The sequence below is a fragment of the Teleopsis dalmanni genome, chromosome 1 (assembly GCF_002237135.1).
Source record: "Teleopsis dalmanni isolate 2A chromosome 1, ASM223713v2, whole genome shotgun sequence".
Classification (NCBI taxonomy): Eukaryota; Metazoa; Arthropoda; class Insecta; order Diptera; family Diopsidae; genus Teleopsis; species Teleopsis dalmanni.
In genome coordinates this window covers 175,790,232-175,805,606 of record NC_051846.1, presented here as the reverse complement: position 1 = coordinate 175,805,606, position 15,375 = coordinate 175,790,232, and the positions used below count along the sequence as shown (strand labels likewise).

The following is a 15,375-nucleotide window of genomic DNA, read 5'->3' as shown; positions in this document are numbered from 1 at the left end:
TTTATGCATTCCATATATAATGTAATTAATGCAAACTTAGAAAAAATAAAAATTGAAAATAAAAAAATATAAATAAACTGAAGCAATACGCAGAATAATAATGCAAAATTTATGATAAAAATAATTCAAAGTCAAAGGAAAATTCAATTCGAAATACAAAACCCATATTTAATTATTCATCTTTTATATCTCCAGAAAAAAAATCCATCCAGCAGATGGTTTACGGTTTCAAGTCAAAGTGGAGAACGACTCAAATTTAACAGCAAACATAATTTTTGCAATTACTCAAGTCGTATCTTACAAATATGGAAATAGTTGAGATGAAATAATAAAATTAAAAATCATAAAATAAAATATTTTTATGGTAGGAGTATTCAATTTATCTTAAAGAAATTATTTACCCTTCCTTGTATAACCACTTACACCACCCCACTTCAGTTTCGCCTCTACTTACTGAACACTTCACTGCTGACCTAACTGAATTCTCTTTGTAGTTACAATTGTGCGCATAAATTCAAGTCACGTTTCACATTCAAAAGGATTAAAGGATTCTTTAGCCATTTACTTTAAGAATATTTTTGGTATTCTCACTGCTTTCTCTAGGCTAATGGAGTAAGTGACATTACCTGCCAATGATCTTTACGATTAAACTGGTTCGAAATTTGCATACCAATTTAGATTTGCATTTCGATTTTAGTAAACGAGATACTGAAATGCGAGTTAGTTCTTATAGACGACTTTAGAATATTGTTATTAAATTTCTAAGTGAAGTTCAGTGCAAAATTTAATAGAATAGTTACATAGGGCTTTGTAACTACAGTCATATTTATTAGTCAAAACAAAAAATATTAACTCAGTTTAAGAACATCTTTATATTTATAGTACTCATATAAATCTTCATAAAAAAGAGAGAGCTAATAGTAAGAAAATAAATTAAGTAAATTCTTGGAACAATGTCAAGGAAAAGGTGGATTGACATAATTATGGCGTTTTCGATCGGTAAATCTAGGGTAATCTTTGCAGTTGAGATGCTCTTTTAATGCACTTTTAGTGCAATTTTGTTATCGATTGGTTGGTGAATCTCGAGCAAAATCTATAACACTCGATATTAGTTTATAACACTCTAGATATTTTGCCAGAGCTGTTATATATAATTGGACAGATAAACTATGATTTGGCACAAAATGTGTATTTGTGAAAAATGTAAATGTAAATGTAGTCCACTAATAGGACTAAAAAAATGTTAGATTGCTCTAAAAATGTTGGATTGGACAAGAAAATTAAACAAATTGACAAAAAATATATATTGAATCCAGATTTACCAATCTAAAAACGTCATTAGTGTATGTGATTGGAAAACATCGTATCAGATACAGCTGTTTCAGATATCCTGAAATATCCATCATTAGCGGTCTTTGTAAACGTCTAGTAGTTTAATTGTGAAAAAAAAAATTTTGGATTGCAAATGTCAAGAATTTCGAACCAGACTAATCATAAAAATGATTGGCAGTTAATGTCATATAAAGCTCTTTACATGTAAAGATCAAAAACTTTAAAAGCAACTAATCTGGTTAGATCGTATCTATAAGTGCGAGATATATGCTTTTTATCACATCAAATATGCAAACTTTTGACACATAATATAATACTAAGGAAAATATATGAACCAATGGAATGTATTGATCTGTGGTACAAGCATAACTAGAATAATAGAAGAAATTCCGAAACACAAATGGCGCTGGACTGGCCAAACTCTACGAAGACCGATATTGATCGAAGGACCTGGAATTAGAATTGACAAGATACTAAGTGAAGCAGTGCCTCGGCAGTGATTTTGAATCGAATAATGGAAAGGGGGTTGAAACAAGCAAAGTATACTAAATACCTACATATTTAAATTTTTATTAGGGGTTTAGATAACTCTATTAATGGTGTAAAGCAATATATACTTATGTGATATGTTATAATAAATGTTAAGTAATTGATTTTTAATTTATAAATCTTTAAACAATTCGGACTCTGTGGTAACTTTGAGGATGTTACAATAAGAAAAATATGTCACCATTTTAGAAATGCTAATAGTTGCATCCACTCGTGCTCTCCCAAACCTACTCTAATAGCACTTTCAATTGGCAAATCTGGATTCAATCTAGATTTAACCTCGATCTGTCAAATTTTGTTGCTCAATCGATCGTACTTAGAGTAATCTAATATTTTTGTAATAGAGTAAGTAGATATTTATGTTTTTCATAAATACATATGTCGAATGAAATCAAACTTTATTTTTCAAGTTATATAAAAAGCTGTTATTAATAGGGTAATCTTGCTACTCTGACAAAATATTTAGAGTGTTACAAATTAATCTCAAGTGTTACACCTTTCGATCTAGATTTACCAATCAAAAACGAAAATTGGCACTAAAATAGAATCTGGATTGAAAAAGCTACCCCAGATTTACTAATCGAATATGGCATAACCCAAATAAGATAAGTAAGATTTCTGGTAATTGTTTCTTGAATGTGTTTATAAGATAAATATTATTAGGATAAAATATAAATAAAAAAAATTTTTTTTAAATAGTCGAATATATCTGATAAAATAGAAGATTAGCTAACGTATTTAAAATGAATTTACTAATTATTATGGACAGGCCGTGCATGCGCTGCGACGTGAGTAAATCTTTTGTGCAGAATTGACTAATACTTATACGCTTAATGTTTATATAAAATACATTATAGATGTATAAAATATTAAGAAAATATATTTTTCAAACATTACTGTATGTCAGATCGGTTACGAGATTGTGCATTATTCTTTATGTACTGACCAAACACTCACATTAGTCTTATAGATGTAATTATAGTTTATACATACATATGTATAGGAATATTAATTCTTATACTTACCATACCAATCCTCTGATCTATATGAACCTTTTTACTATGAAGATTTGTTATCTTTGAAGACTATTCCTTTTTATTAACGCGAAATATATAAATTTAATTAAAATTAATCTTTAAGAATTATTCTTATTTCTTTTCACTGATAAAAGTTTATTTGCACAACCGATAGTTTTTCGTTAATAGTAACATTATCATTAGGCCTTTTCGGTGGCTCGCAAGTACGGCAAAAAATGCATGTTGGCCTATGTTGGCCACGCGAGTCATTGGCATCACTGTTGCAATCTGTCAAATGTTTTGTTTTGACAAACAGCAAATCTTGTATATGTGCATATAAATCAAATATATTTTTATAAAAATATTATAAAATTAAAATGAACACGGAATTAAAAGGAATGGTAAGAATATTGGAAATTTAAAAATAAAACAATGAGATAAGTAAATTTTTGTAGGTACTGTCGGTGTAGGGAGAAGAAAGCAACGTTTTGCAGCGGCCGAGGAATGCAAGTTATTTCATGGATTTTTTAAATGTTATAAATGTTCGTGTCAAGTAGCACTCTAGAAAACACTTCGTTTCCTTTGTGGTCCATAGTTTGCGTATATTTCTATAAAAAAATTTTTTAGAAAAACTTCAAAAATTATGTTTGTTTTATTAATTTTACGTATGTAAACTACAAATTAAATGAAATAAAAAAAATGTTACTTGGTAATAACTAACATAATAAAAAATTCAATGTGCTTAATACTTACGATTTCTCCATTATTATTATTTCTTCGTTACTTTTCAAGATTTTTCAAATTTTTGAATTCTGTTTGAATTTTTATTTCCTCAATTTTTGACATTTAATTGCACTATTCGTTGGAATTTTCAATGAAGGTTCACAATAGTTCGCTTATTGCGTTGGTAACATTTTTTTTTTTACTGACCGAGGTAGAGAAAATAGTGTTGTTGTTTTGCGTACATTGCGGCCAGTATAGGCCTGCATAGGCCAACAACTTGCTGTTTTTTGCCGTACTTGCGAGCCACCGAATACGCCTATTAATGATCGACACTTTGAAAAAAAAAACAACATTATTTACACAATCTACTCATAACAGTACTGAGTACACATAAATCTGCTTCATAACTTCATAATACCGTTTCGCTTTAATGTGTTTACGCCATTGAACGCTGTGATTCAGTTAATTTATGTAAGTAAAGCATTTTTTTAATAAAATTTTTTTAAGCACTTCAAGGAAATTTACTTTAAAATTCACATTTTTCGTAACTCAAATGCTAATAAATTCAAACATTTAATCATTAATACATTTCTTTTAAAATTTAAATATGTCTGCTTTCCACAAACCAGAATTTCACAATTATTACATTCTTTACTATAATAAATGATGTAGTTTTAATTAACAGCAACAAATACAAAATATACTTTCTTCAATACACTTATATTAATATTTTATTGATAATGCGTACAAATTATTAAAAATAGTTAATTTTAAATTCTTTAACGCTATTTCACTCTGCGCATATGCAACGCACGCAACACTACTACCTTTTTCCGTCCGTTACTCAAATCTATTGCAAATTATTGTGTTATTCACAATAGTTACAATTGCATATGTTTTTAATATAGGTTCCACAATTTATTAATTAGTAGAATTATTTTTTAATTAAAAATAGTTAAAAACACGTTATTAATTTAATAATTAGTTCATTTAAAATTCATTGTATTGTTTTTAATATAAATAAAATTGCATATTATATAAATAATATATATTTAGACAATTTACAATATATTTTATTATCGCCTTTATAACTTTGATTTGTGGAACAAGACGTCAACAAAAGAAATATCAAAGTAGAATGTCAAATCAAAACATAAACTGAGAGAGAAAAGAGATTAGCGAAGTTCTGACACGACAGATTTCTATTTTGCTTCTGCATAGAAATACAATAATAAAAAAAACAGCTAAACAAATAAAACGATAATATCCACATCATAGGTTTCAACACGTAAAGTTTACGTAGACAAATCCAAAGCAGTAGTTTAGAAGCCGGATAAAGCTAGTTTTCGTTATAGTTGAAAAATTGTGTAAAATATGTCTAACACCGGTGATGGAGACAAATTGGAAGAGAAAACTGAACCTAAGGTTGCTGAAATAGCTGCATCGAGTGTAAGCCATATCAAAATTCATTTAGTTTTTCATATATACAAAATTTGTGTATTTAGATTCGTTCCGGTCTCGCAGAGTTGGAATTGAAAACATCGCAAGTACTTCAACGTTTAGAAAACGTAAAAACGATTCCCGCAACTGAACGGGAAGAGTCTGCCAATGGAGCAGAAAATGAACAAGCCACTAAGGAAAAATCAAATGCAGCAGTTTCTTCCAAACTTAACACTTCACTGCATGGTGATCGCAAGCTTCCTGCCGAAATATTAAAATCATTAGAATGGTTGATATCATATGCAGATTCTGAAGATGATCCCGAATATCCGTTACCCGCATTGGATGATGTTTCACACTTAGCACTTATTTCCCATAGCATCGTAGCATATTTATCACATTTGGATAGACAGCAATTATTACGTGTTACTAACAGTATAGCCGGAGATACCACACGCTGGTTGGGCACACTTTTCAGATTTGTTGATCCCGCTAGTAGTTTTCACACGGATAATGCTGACGCTATATTACGTACTGTTCGTTTAGCAATTGTAGCGCATTGTCCCGGTTATTTAGAGGGTGGCATACCAGCACTAGCACAACCTTGTTTTTATATATCTGAAAACACCACACCATTGCGACTTCAATTTGCTTGCAGGCAGTTGGGTTTGCCTTTGGAAGCTATTCGACTTATTCCTGCTAATAACACATTTGGCACAATGGATTTGTCACTCCTACAAAAACAAGTGCAGTTTGACTTAGCATCAAATCGTACGCCATTATTAGTAGTCGCAGATATTGGGGCTTCTTTATGCGGTTATGTTGATAACTTATTACGGATGCGCGACATATGCAAAACGCACAATATGTGGCTGCATGCTACTGGACATGGTTTAGCATCACTTGTATGCTCACATGGACCTGGCGCAGTAAGATTTTATATAGATTGTCAATAATTTTTAATCATATCAATTGTATTTTCAGGTTAGCGAAATTGTGGATTCCATTGTTCTTAATTTAGGTAGTTGGTTTGGAGTGCCGAGCTTGCCCATTGTAGTAAGTTAAATTGTTTATTTTAAAGTTGAATAAATTTATGTCATCATTAATTTTTTTTTTATATTTTTAGCTGTTACATAGGCAACTACAAAACTCAGCATTGACGGCATTTGAATCTGATCCCATTCTGTCGCGACGTTTAAATGCATTGTCATTATGGACCAGTCTGCAAGCGTTAGGTCGTGAAAGCATTTCTGAACGCATACATATAGCATTTGAAACTTGCGGTTTATTATTTGAATTTGCCTCGAAATGTGAAGGAATAAGAGTAGTTGTAAGTAATATTTAGTCATGATCACAATCCATATATTAAAACTATATATTTCATATAGAGCCGCGCACCAGGGGCGCAATCTGGTGTCACACTTGCTGATGTGGTTAATAAACCACTTGATGTAAATGTAAGTAAAGTCTCATACTCTTCAGCTTAACGAAATACTAATTCAATTATTTTCTCGTTAGCTTCTATTTGAAACTGCTGCACCAGTCGTTGTATTTCAGTTTGATGGCAGCACAACAATACCCATTAATAAATCTACAAATTCAGCAGATAATGAACAAAGTATTTCCGAAACTGCTGCTAAAACGCTTGAAAAGGTCAACAATGTTTCTTACTTTGATCGTTTAAATTCTTGGTTGGGTCAAATTTTACAACGTGACTGTCCAAATGTAAGTTTTTTTTTATTGTTTTAAATAATATTAATTTTAAAATTGTAATTTTTTTCTTATATATAGTTCGATTTTGAAATTATTGAGCATCAAATGCATGGAACTTGCATTAGATATTGTCCTTTAGAATTAGGCTTAGGCGAACAGCCGCCTACTGTCGAAAATTTAGAAAACTTCGCGCTAAGTTTAGAAAATCATGTAGATATATTACGTGCTACTGTAAAACACAAAGCTACATTTATACATTTGGTGGAGAAGAGTGATGTGCTCCGTATAGTTAACTTACCAGATTGGGCCGGAATGGGTGGTGTACGTTTTGTGCCTGAAAATTGGGAATCATTACTGACAGATCAAGCAAAAACTGAACTTAATAAATTAAATATTGATTTAGTTGAAGCACTCAAAAGTACGGATAATGCCTTCTCACTGGGCGAAGGTCCGGATGGCCTTATATGCGTAAGATTTGGTATGGTTACGCATGAAACCGACGTAGAAGAACTATTAGATTTGGTGGTGTCTGTAGGACAAAGCGTACAAGAAAATTCTAGAGTACTTGATACTATGTCAGAAATTGTCAGAAAGGTAAATTTATTAAATAAATTTTTTAAAATAAAATGAAATTTTAACTCGTTTTTTTTTAATTTAAAGGGTATTGAAGCTGCAACTGCTGATCTACAACGTGAAACGGAAGAGAAATTATGGCAAGAAGGTATTTTAAGACATGTACCTGTAGTAGGACGTGTTTTTAACTGGTGGTCACCACCTCCTAAAGAAACTGGCATTAAAGGCCGTAGTTTAAATTTAACACAGGGCGTAGTTGAAAGCACAGAGAATATATACAAGTAAGCTAATGTTTATTATGATTAAATAAAATATTTTTATATATATTTTATGATATATTTTACTCCTATTTTACTCCTATTTTAAAGATATCATATGCAAATGACCGGTGCACCTAATCAACTGCCAGCAAATAAATCTCCACCAACGCCTTTGGTGCAAACTCCAGTTATTTCTACCGCATCTAATACACCGCCTGTATTCCCAACAACAGCAACTACAACTGCTGCAGCCACAACACCAATAACAAAAACTGCTAGTGCAACAAATGTATCTAACACACCTCCCGATGGTCATGCACGTACTGTTAGCCAAAGCAGTGGTAATTCATCGGTGCCTGAACTCGTGGCCGTAAATAACGTAATCAACAGTAATTAATTTTATATACAATAGTTGTTTTCTGGTGCAATAAAATGAGAAATTTTACTCTTCTACCTATTCCAAAAAGCCTAACATTTTTTAGCTTGCATGTAGAAGGCAATCCAATGCTTTTTGTAGTTAAGCAATGAATAAAAATGATTATAGATATTTTGTAATTTATTACAAAGCAGAGATAAGGTTTTAAAACTGTTATATTAGATTTAAGCTATATAGGATAAAACAACAACCTTCAAACAACATTGTTGTTGGCATCCTAAAATATATTTAAAATAATAGAAATCAGCAAACATAATATGTACTTTAAAAAAAAAAATAAAACTCTTTCTGAAAAACATTTATAGAAATAAGCAAACGAAGCTTGTCTTCTCATCTTGTAATTAGACTAAATCTTTTGCTGAATAGTGTCAATTTAAACCAAATTAACTTAAGAAGTTTTTAATTAATATTCCAGTATAAATATATATTTTATCAATTAATCACAAATTTATCTTTCCAATATTTAAAATATATTAACTATTATAGTTTATTTGTTTTTTATGTAATTCTTCATATATGTATGTAATTATAATTATTATATTATTATTTTCTTATATTAATAAATAGCCGTGTTCTTTGTTAATCTTATTAATATATATTATATGTTTACATGTATGTAATTCTTCATATATGTATGTAATTATAATTATTATATTATTATTTTCTTATATTAATAAATAGTCTTTTTCTTTATTAATCTATTTAATATATTATATATTTTATATGTTTACATGTATGTATAAAATATTTAAAAAAAATAACGTATACTTTTATTGTATTAATTAATATATTGCTATGTTTTAATATTATACAAATATTGTAATATGCAAAATATATTCGCAACAAAAATAGTAAATTTAATAAATGATACAAATTTATAGCTAAAAATGCACAATTGCAGAAATAATCTTGTTTTTTTTATATGTTCTTTAATGTATATGTATAGAATTTATCTATATATAGCTTAGCTCGCTTAAGGCAGCCAGTACTACAAAAGTTTTTCTTATTATTCTCAATCATAAATTAATATAACTATATTGTATATGTATGTATACATTTGAAATCGATAACTAAACACAATAGAAATCGTTTTAAGAAAGACCAACATCAGAAATTACGAAAACAATGTGACTGACCAAATATGTTGGAACACTCTAAAAGAATATCCGGGTTCCAAGAACGGCAGGGTTTACGTCCTGGAGCCACTCGTCGCCAGTGACGATTAAGATCCGTTCGACACTTCCCAACTAATCTTCAAAAGCAGGTCCCTAGTGATAATTATATATATGCGTTTAATATACACTTACAGATATTAATTTAATTATTGTATGGAAATGTACAATAAAATAATTATAAATAAATAGTTTTATAAACAGAAAATGTATAAATATGTTGCTATGTGGTGTACTGAATCGGGATACCACATCAGACGTCATCAAGAGTATAAGCGAGAGTCTCTTATGGTGATCACATAGGTACATTGGACCACTTCTAAGGCACCCTTTATTCATTTCTCCGTTTATAGTTATTGTAAACTTAGAATAAACATTTTATTATATATAATATCTTGCATATCTTAATCCAAATGATTCATTTTTTGATTATTAGAGTGTAAATTTAATTTTCTATAAAAATTTTTGATCTTTGAAGATCATCCTCAATGATCTTCAAAACGATCTATTGTAGACTAAGAAGAAACATATTTAATCATAGAAACCAGTAAATCTAGAGTGTGCAACTACCATATAATTAATATTGTATAAATATTTCCTAATCATTAATTTCTGAATTTATTGATTTTTTCTAAAGTCGTTCTAAAGTTATTAGATCTCAAAGTATTATTTCAAATGTCAAATAAATAAAAAATTAAAAAAAAACGTTCTTGTCAGTTAAATCCATACTAATATACAAAATGCGTTGTGTATAAATATATTCATACATACATATCAAAATAAACTAAAAGAATAGAGAGTATGATAAGAAGGTTTTCAGATTTTAATTACTTAAAAAACATGTGTGTTTGAATAATTACTTGTCATAAAAACAAGCACTGACTAACTATAAAGCGATATCGTATATCACACTGTACATTGAACAATTGAAGAAAGGCAGATAAAAAGCCAATATTCATAAATTACATACGCATATATAAATAATCTATAGATTTACGAACAACTAAAAATATTAGTAAGCATATATAGTTTATATATAAAATTTCTTAGTTAGGAAACAGTGACTGACTCTGAGCTTCAAATTTGGCAGGGTATAATTTCAAACCTAGGTACTTGCAATTTAAATTATTTACGAATAATTAAATAATAAGAATCAGTTCCAAGACCACTAATGATGAGTATTAGCAATACTTGAAATAGCTGTAAGGTTAGCCAAAAATTCTATTAGTTAAAATATTAAAAAAAATTGTTGTATTTCACTACAGTTCGAAACCTCGCAATAATTTCTTAATTAATAAGATCTCCTTTAAATTCCTGTTTCAATTAACTGAGATAATTGAGAGTCAAACCTGTTCTATAGTTTATTTTTTGTTAGTATGTATAGTATTCTACTTTTATCTAGTATTTTTATTTTACTTCTTTTTAAATTCAGTATTGGATTTAGTATCTTCCGTATACCAATTTTTGTGTAACACTTTTTACATTTCAAGGGGAGTTACATTAAAAATCACTTGCCTTTTTAAAATAAAGTGTTAAATTAGTTCAAATTTTATAAATGACGCTTCCATTAAAGTTTTTTGTGCTTTCCTTCACAGTTTGTTTGAAGAAAAGAAATTTAGAAAAATATGGCCCGGGTTTTTTACAGAAACAGGTACCCAAACTATTTTTTACCTGAAAGATACGCACGAATAAAATATCAACACCCGTCATCTTTTTCTGGACTATAGACCTAATACGTCTTTACAGAATGAGGTTAAACAGTAACTGTAACTCCATAAAAATAGCATCGCTCCATCACACTCCTTAAGTCCTCTGATCTCTTCAATAAAGTAAGTATAGGCTTAGCAAGTACTCATCATAATGGTGCGGTACTATATATTTTACAAATATATCCAGATTTTACTTACTCTAATGACACCAACATCCTTGCATTATTGAGAGTAACCTGCAGAAATGAAAATCTGACAGAAATGTGTATCTTCCGGGAATCGAGCTGATTTGCTGGTGATAATATCTTCGAAATTGTCAAGGATTTATCTATTTTAGTACCGCGATACCTAAAAACAATCATACTATACCTAATGTCAGCCTGGAAATTAGACAAAGAATAACCATTGCTATAATGTTTAAAACATAAGATTTTTAGCTCTCGACAGGTTGGCTACCGCTTTTGAAATATGGGTTATATAAGTTTAATCATGACATTGCTATTTTTCAGTAAACTAACATCCAACTAGCTTGGTAGTGTCGTGGGGGTATGTTACATGACAATACTCCAACGAAAAAATATATTTGATTCGGCATTCAAAATAAAAAACGTAGTAGAAAATCGTATCCAACAGAGTGATAATTTTGAGGGAGCACTACTGACACATGGTGTACTAGAGACACCGTGCATTCAGCAGAGACACGTATGGAAAGAAGTGCTGTCTCTGAATATCGAGGGATCTCAATGCTCGCTAGAAAGTGTTTGATATAAATAATATTTAGAAAGTTTGATGTGATTATTCAATACCTTTATATATTATATCTATCTATAAGAATATTTCTGTAGGTTTCATTTCTTCTAAGCAGAGACGACAAATTTTGAATACTAAGTAGATATTGTTGATATTTCAAACTAGCTTTTAGTGTTTATTGTGTTTAAAATTTACTTGATTCCCCTTCCGGACGACAGATGAATGCGCGACTGGAGAAAGAATGAATTGTTTTGTGACATTATATCATAGATGAATCTAAGAGTTTAGTATTTCGACTTTAATCTTAGTTTAATTATTTTTAGTTTTCTCTCCATTGTGTACCTCATAATACCTCATATATTTATAAATTATGCACTGCTATCAATAGAGCAGACAAAACACGGAATATTATTTCATGCGACATATGATGTAGAGAATTCAACTCGCATTCTACATATAATTGCTAAAAGTTATTTTTAAAAGAAAAGTCGATAATTTATAACGATTTAAAATAGAAATAGAATAAAAAATAACAGGGTATTACACTTTCAATAGAGCAGTGAACTCAAACCGTTGCAAATATCTTTTGCTGAAAACTAAATCTTACCAAATAAAACACATTCAGCTTTCAAATTAAAGTCGTGCATTTATTTACTAAGTAAATCTAAGCATTTACTAATCTAGTAAGATAGGTACAGGACCTCGTACACTGGTATTCGTTTTTTGACCCAGATCTGACTATATTACCGTGTAGCTAATGCGGATTAAAGTGCCAGTGAACTCTGTCCTACTATTTAAAGTGGACTCTTTACAATTAAAAGGACGAACCAATACTTCAACCTATCGGTACCGTAGAGCGAGAGACATGTACTGACATTTTCAGTTTTTATTTAATTATTAACTAAATTGTGGATCAACTTATTTCACAAAAAGTCTCTGATCCAAAATGGTTGTTTTGCAATAATTTACTGTAGTTGTTATTTAAATATTTAAAAACTTGTAGCCAAATGTATTTTATAAAAAAAAATACATTATTATTTTTAAATAAATTTATTGTTTATTGTAACATTTTGTTAATGTTTTTTGTTTTGAAAATGTTCTTATTCTCTTTGCAATATAGTTTCTATTATGAACGAATTTTGTGTATTTTCTCTTTTAAAAACCCTTAATTACATTTTTATAAATTTAAATGTAATATGTATTAATTGTTTTTTTTATTGTTTACAATTTATGAAAGTTTGTTTTTTCTTTTCCACTGAATATGTTTTCTTTTAAAAAATAATGTTACATATGTAAAAATAAGTTTATAGCACGCTTTAAGGAAAAATAATTAAAAATATATCCAAAAAAATAAACTAAAATTAAAAATATATGGTTTATAATTTATTAATAATGTATTCGCATTCTGTTTCTTAAATGTATATAATTAATTTATAAATTTTTCTTACAATCTTTTAAATATAAATAAAATTAGCCTCGCATATAATAATATTTTATTTAGCTAATTTATACATATTTTTGTTTTTTAATTACATCAGTTAAATATTTATTATAAATATAATATATTTATTTTTGTTATAAATAATAATATTTTTATATATTTTTTATTTAAATTCTTAATAGTAACTACTATAAGTACGACAACATTTAACACAGAATCAATTAATTAATATTAGTATTTAAATGTAATATTATTTTCTTAATATTTGTGATAATTTAACATGTTTATACTATAGATACAAAGTCAGATAACTATATATTAATTAATTATATACTTAAGTTTATTATGTACCTGCTTAAACTTATATATTTATAATTTATATAAATATAAATATATATAATATATAAATATATATTTATATGTAACATATATATTATATGTATATAGTATATTTATACACATGTTAACACATACATTAGACATATTAATTTTAATTAATGAATTTAATTGATAAAGCATTTATAAAAATGATAATTTACTTTTTACAAATTTTGTGCATTTTAAAAATAACAATAAATATTTTAAATTAATTGTTCTTTTTAGTTTTATACGAGTGTTATAGTGTTAAAGTTATTGCTACACTATTCTACAAGTTGAGCACGTTAATTAAGTTAATAAATTTATATAATTATATATAAAAATTTATTTTGTTAATTTTTAAATAAATAAAAAAAATTGTATTTATTTATTTTTTTTTACAACGTAAATATAATTTCAAAAACAAAATTGTTTGTGGAAACTTAAAAATTTAAATATTTTCCCAAACATATTAATAATTAAATATTAAAAATAAATCATAAAAAAATAAAAATATAAAAAACCCTTATTTTAATTGAATTTAGATTTGCTCACTTTATTCTACAAAGGATCAGACTAGTCTTATCCTAAACACGTTAAGAATATAAGATTCTTCGTATATAACTTTTATTTTATATATTATTTTTATTTATTTATTTTATTTGTTATATGATTATACCTGTTTAAAAATGTAATCTTCTGTTTATTATAATTAACAAATATACCAATCTATATAAATATCTATATTTCTATTGTTTATATTGTAAGTTTTTAGTACACAAGTTATACAAATATTTGTTAGAGAGATTTTATATATGAAAAGGATTATACAGTGTTCATATATTATATAGTTAAAATATTTCTGTCTCGCTTTTTTTTTTGTTTCATATATTTGCTTTAGAATAATATTTAAATAATATAAAAATACATCAAATTGAATATTAAAAAGAAAAGAAAATATTCGAAGTCTGTTCTAAAGTCCTTTTTTGGCAGTTAAATAAAGTGTTCCAAACTCCATAAATGAATAATTGGACACTACGGAACTGAGCCTTGAACATTTAATTTAATGCTTCCCGAAAAAACTGTTCCAGTTTATTATTGCTCAACAATTACAAAAAGTATTGAAATTATTAATTGAATAGTTATTTAATTAAATAAATTTGCTTTAGGTGGCAGTCTAAAATTGTTAACATTAATTGTTTTTAATTTCGATACTGTATCCGAAAAAAAATTTAAATAAAATTTAATTCCTGACACTTTTTTTGTCAGATTCGTCCTCGATTTTTATAATCAGTACGATTTTATTAAATATGTCGCTGTTTTTTTTTTATTATATTATTTTTATCTTCGATGAATTTTAGCTTAGAAATTTGGTTAGCTCTAGTCTAATCTAGCAAACTGCATTGTTTAGTATGTCATCTAGATTTCAAGAAAGAAGTTTAAATCTGTATTCTTTAAGCGAAAACCATGGTGATCTTGGCTGTAATAATTTACAGTTGGTCCAATGACAAAAAATGAGGGGTAAGAATTTGAAGAGGGTTGTAAAACTTCAATTACCATGGTAAATTGTAGCAGCTGATAATAATGCGCATGAAGAAATATGCGAGCAACTGCTTCAATCTAGCAAAAAAGCTATTATAGTATGTCAAGGATCTGTAAATTCAGAAAATTTCCGAGCTACTTCTGAGCTATTGCGGCATAACAAAATGATCTTAACAGTATTCACATATGAACCCAAAACATAGACTTTGACCTCTTAATCGCCCTTGAAAGAAAAGTTATACGAAGAATTGTTAACCCCATATGTAAGAAAGGGCAATTCCAGAGACACAGCAATCATGAACTCTATACGATGTATTTGGAAGTAGACGTAGTTACAGAAACTAAGTTCGGTAGACACCGAT

At 28.1% G+C, this 15,375-nt stretch overlaps 1 protein-coding gene across 1 annotated transcript; it reads left to right on the top strand.

Moving 5' to 3' along the window:
- The first annotated feature begins 4,678 nt into the window (after positions 1–4,678).
- Positions 4,679–8,449, top strand: LOC119670333 (pyridoxal-dependent decarboxylase domain-containing protein 1-like). Its single transcript, XM_038080556.1, has 9 exons — positions 4,679–5,069; positions 5,126–5,989; positions 6,045–6,116; positions 6,187–6,390; positions 6,449–6,517; positions 6,579–6,785; positions 6,852–7,367; positions 7,434–7,627; positions 7,715–8,449. Exons 1-9 carry the CDS (start codon positions 4,995–4,997, stop codon positions 8,001–8,003), a joined length of 2,490 nt encoding a protein of 829 aa, XP_037936484.1. The 5' UTR covers positions 4,679–4,994; the 3' UTR covers positions 8,004–8,449.
- The last annotated feature ends 6,926 nt before the right edge of the window (positions 8,450–15,375 follow it).

Coding starts and splice junctions, on each gene's coding strand:
- LOC119670333 (XM_038080556.1), top strand. CDS start 4,995: ATGTCTAACACCGGTGATGGAGACAAATTGGAAGAGAAAACTGAACCT. Junction 6,786..6,851: donor TACAACGTGACTGTCCAAAT/GTAAGTTTTTTT, acceptor TCTTATATATAG/TTCGATTTTGAAATTATTGA. Junction 7,628..7,714: donor AGCACAGAGAATATATACAA/GTAAGCTAATGT, acceptor CCTATTTTAAAG/ATATCATATGCAAATGACCG.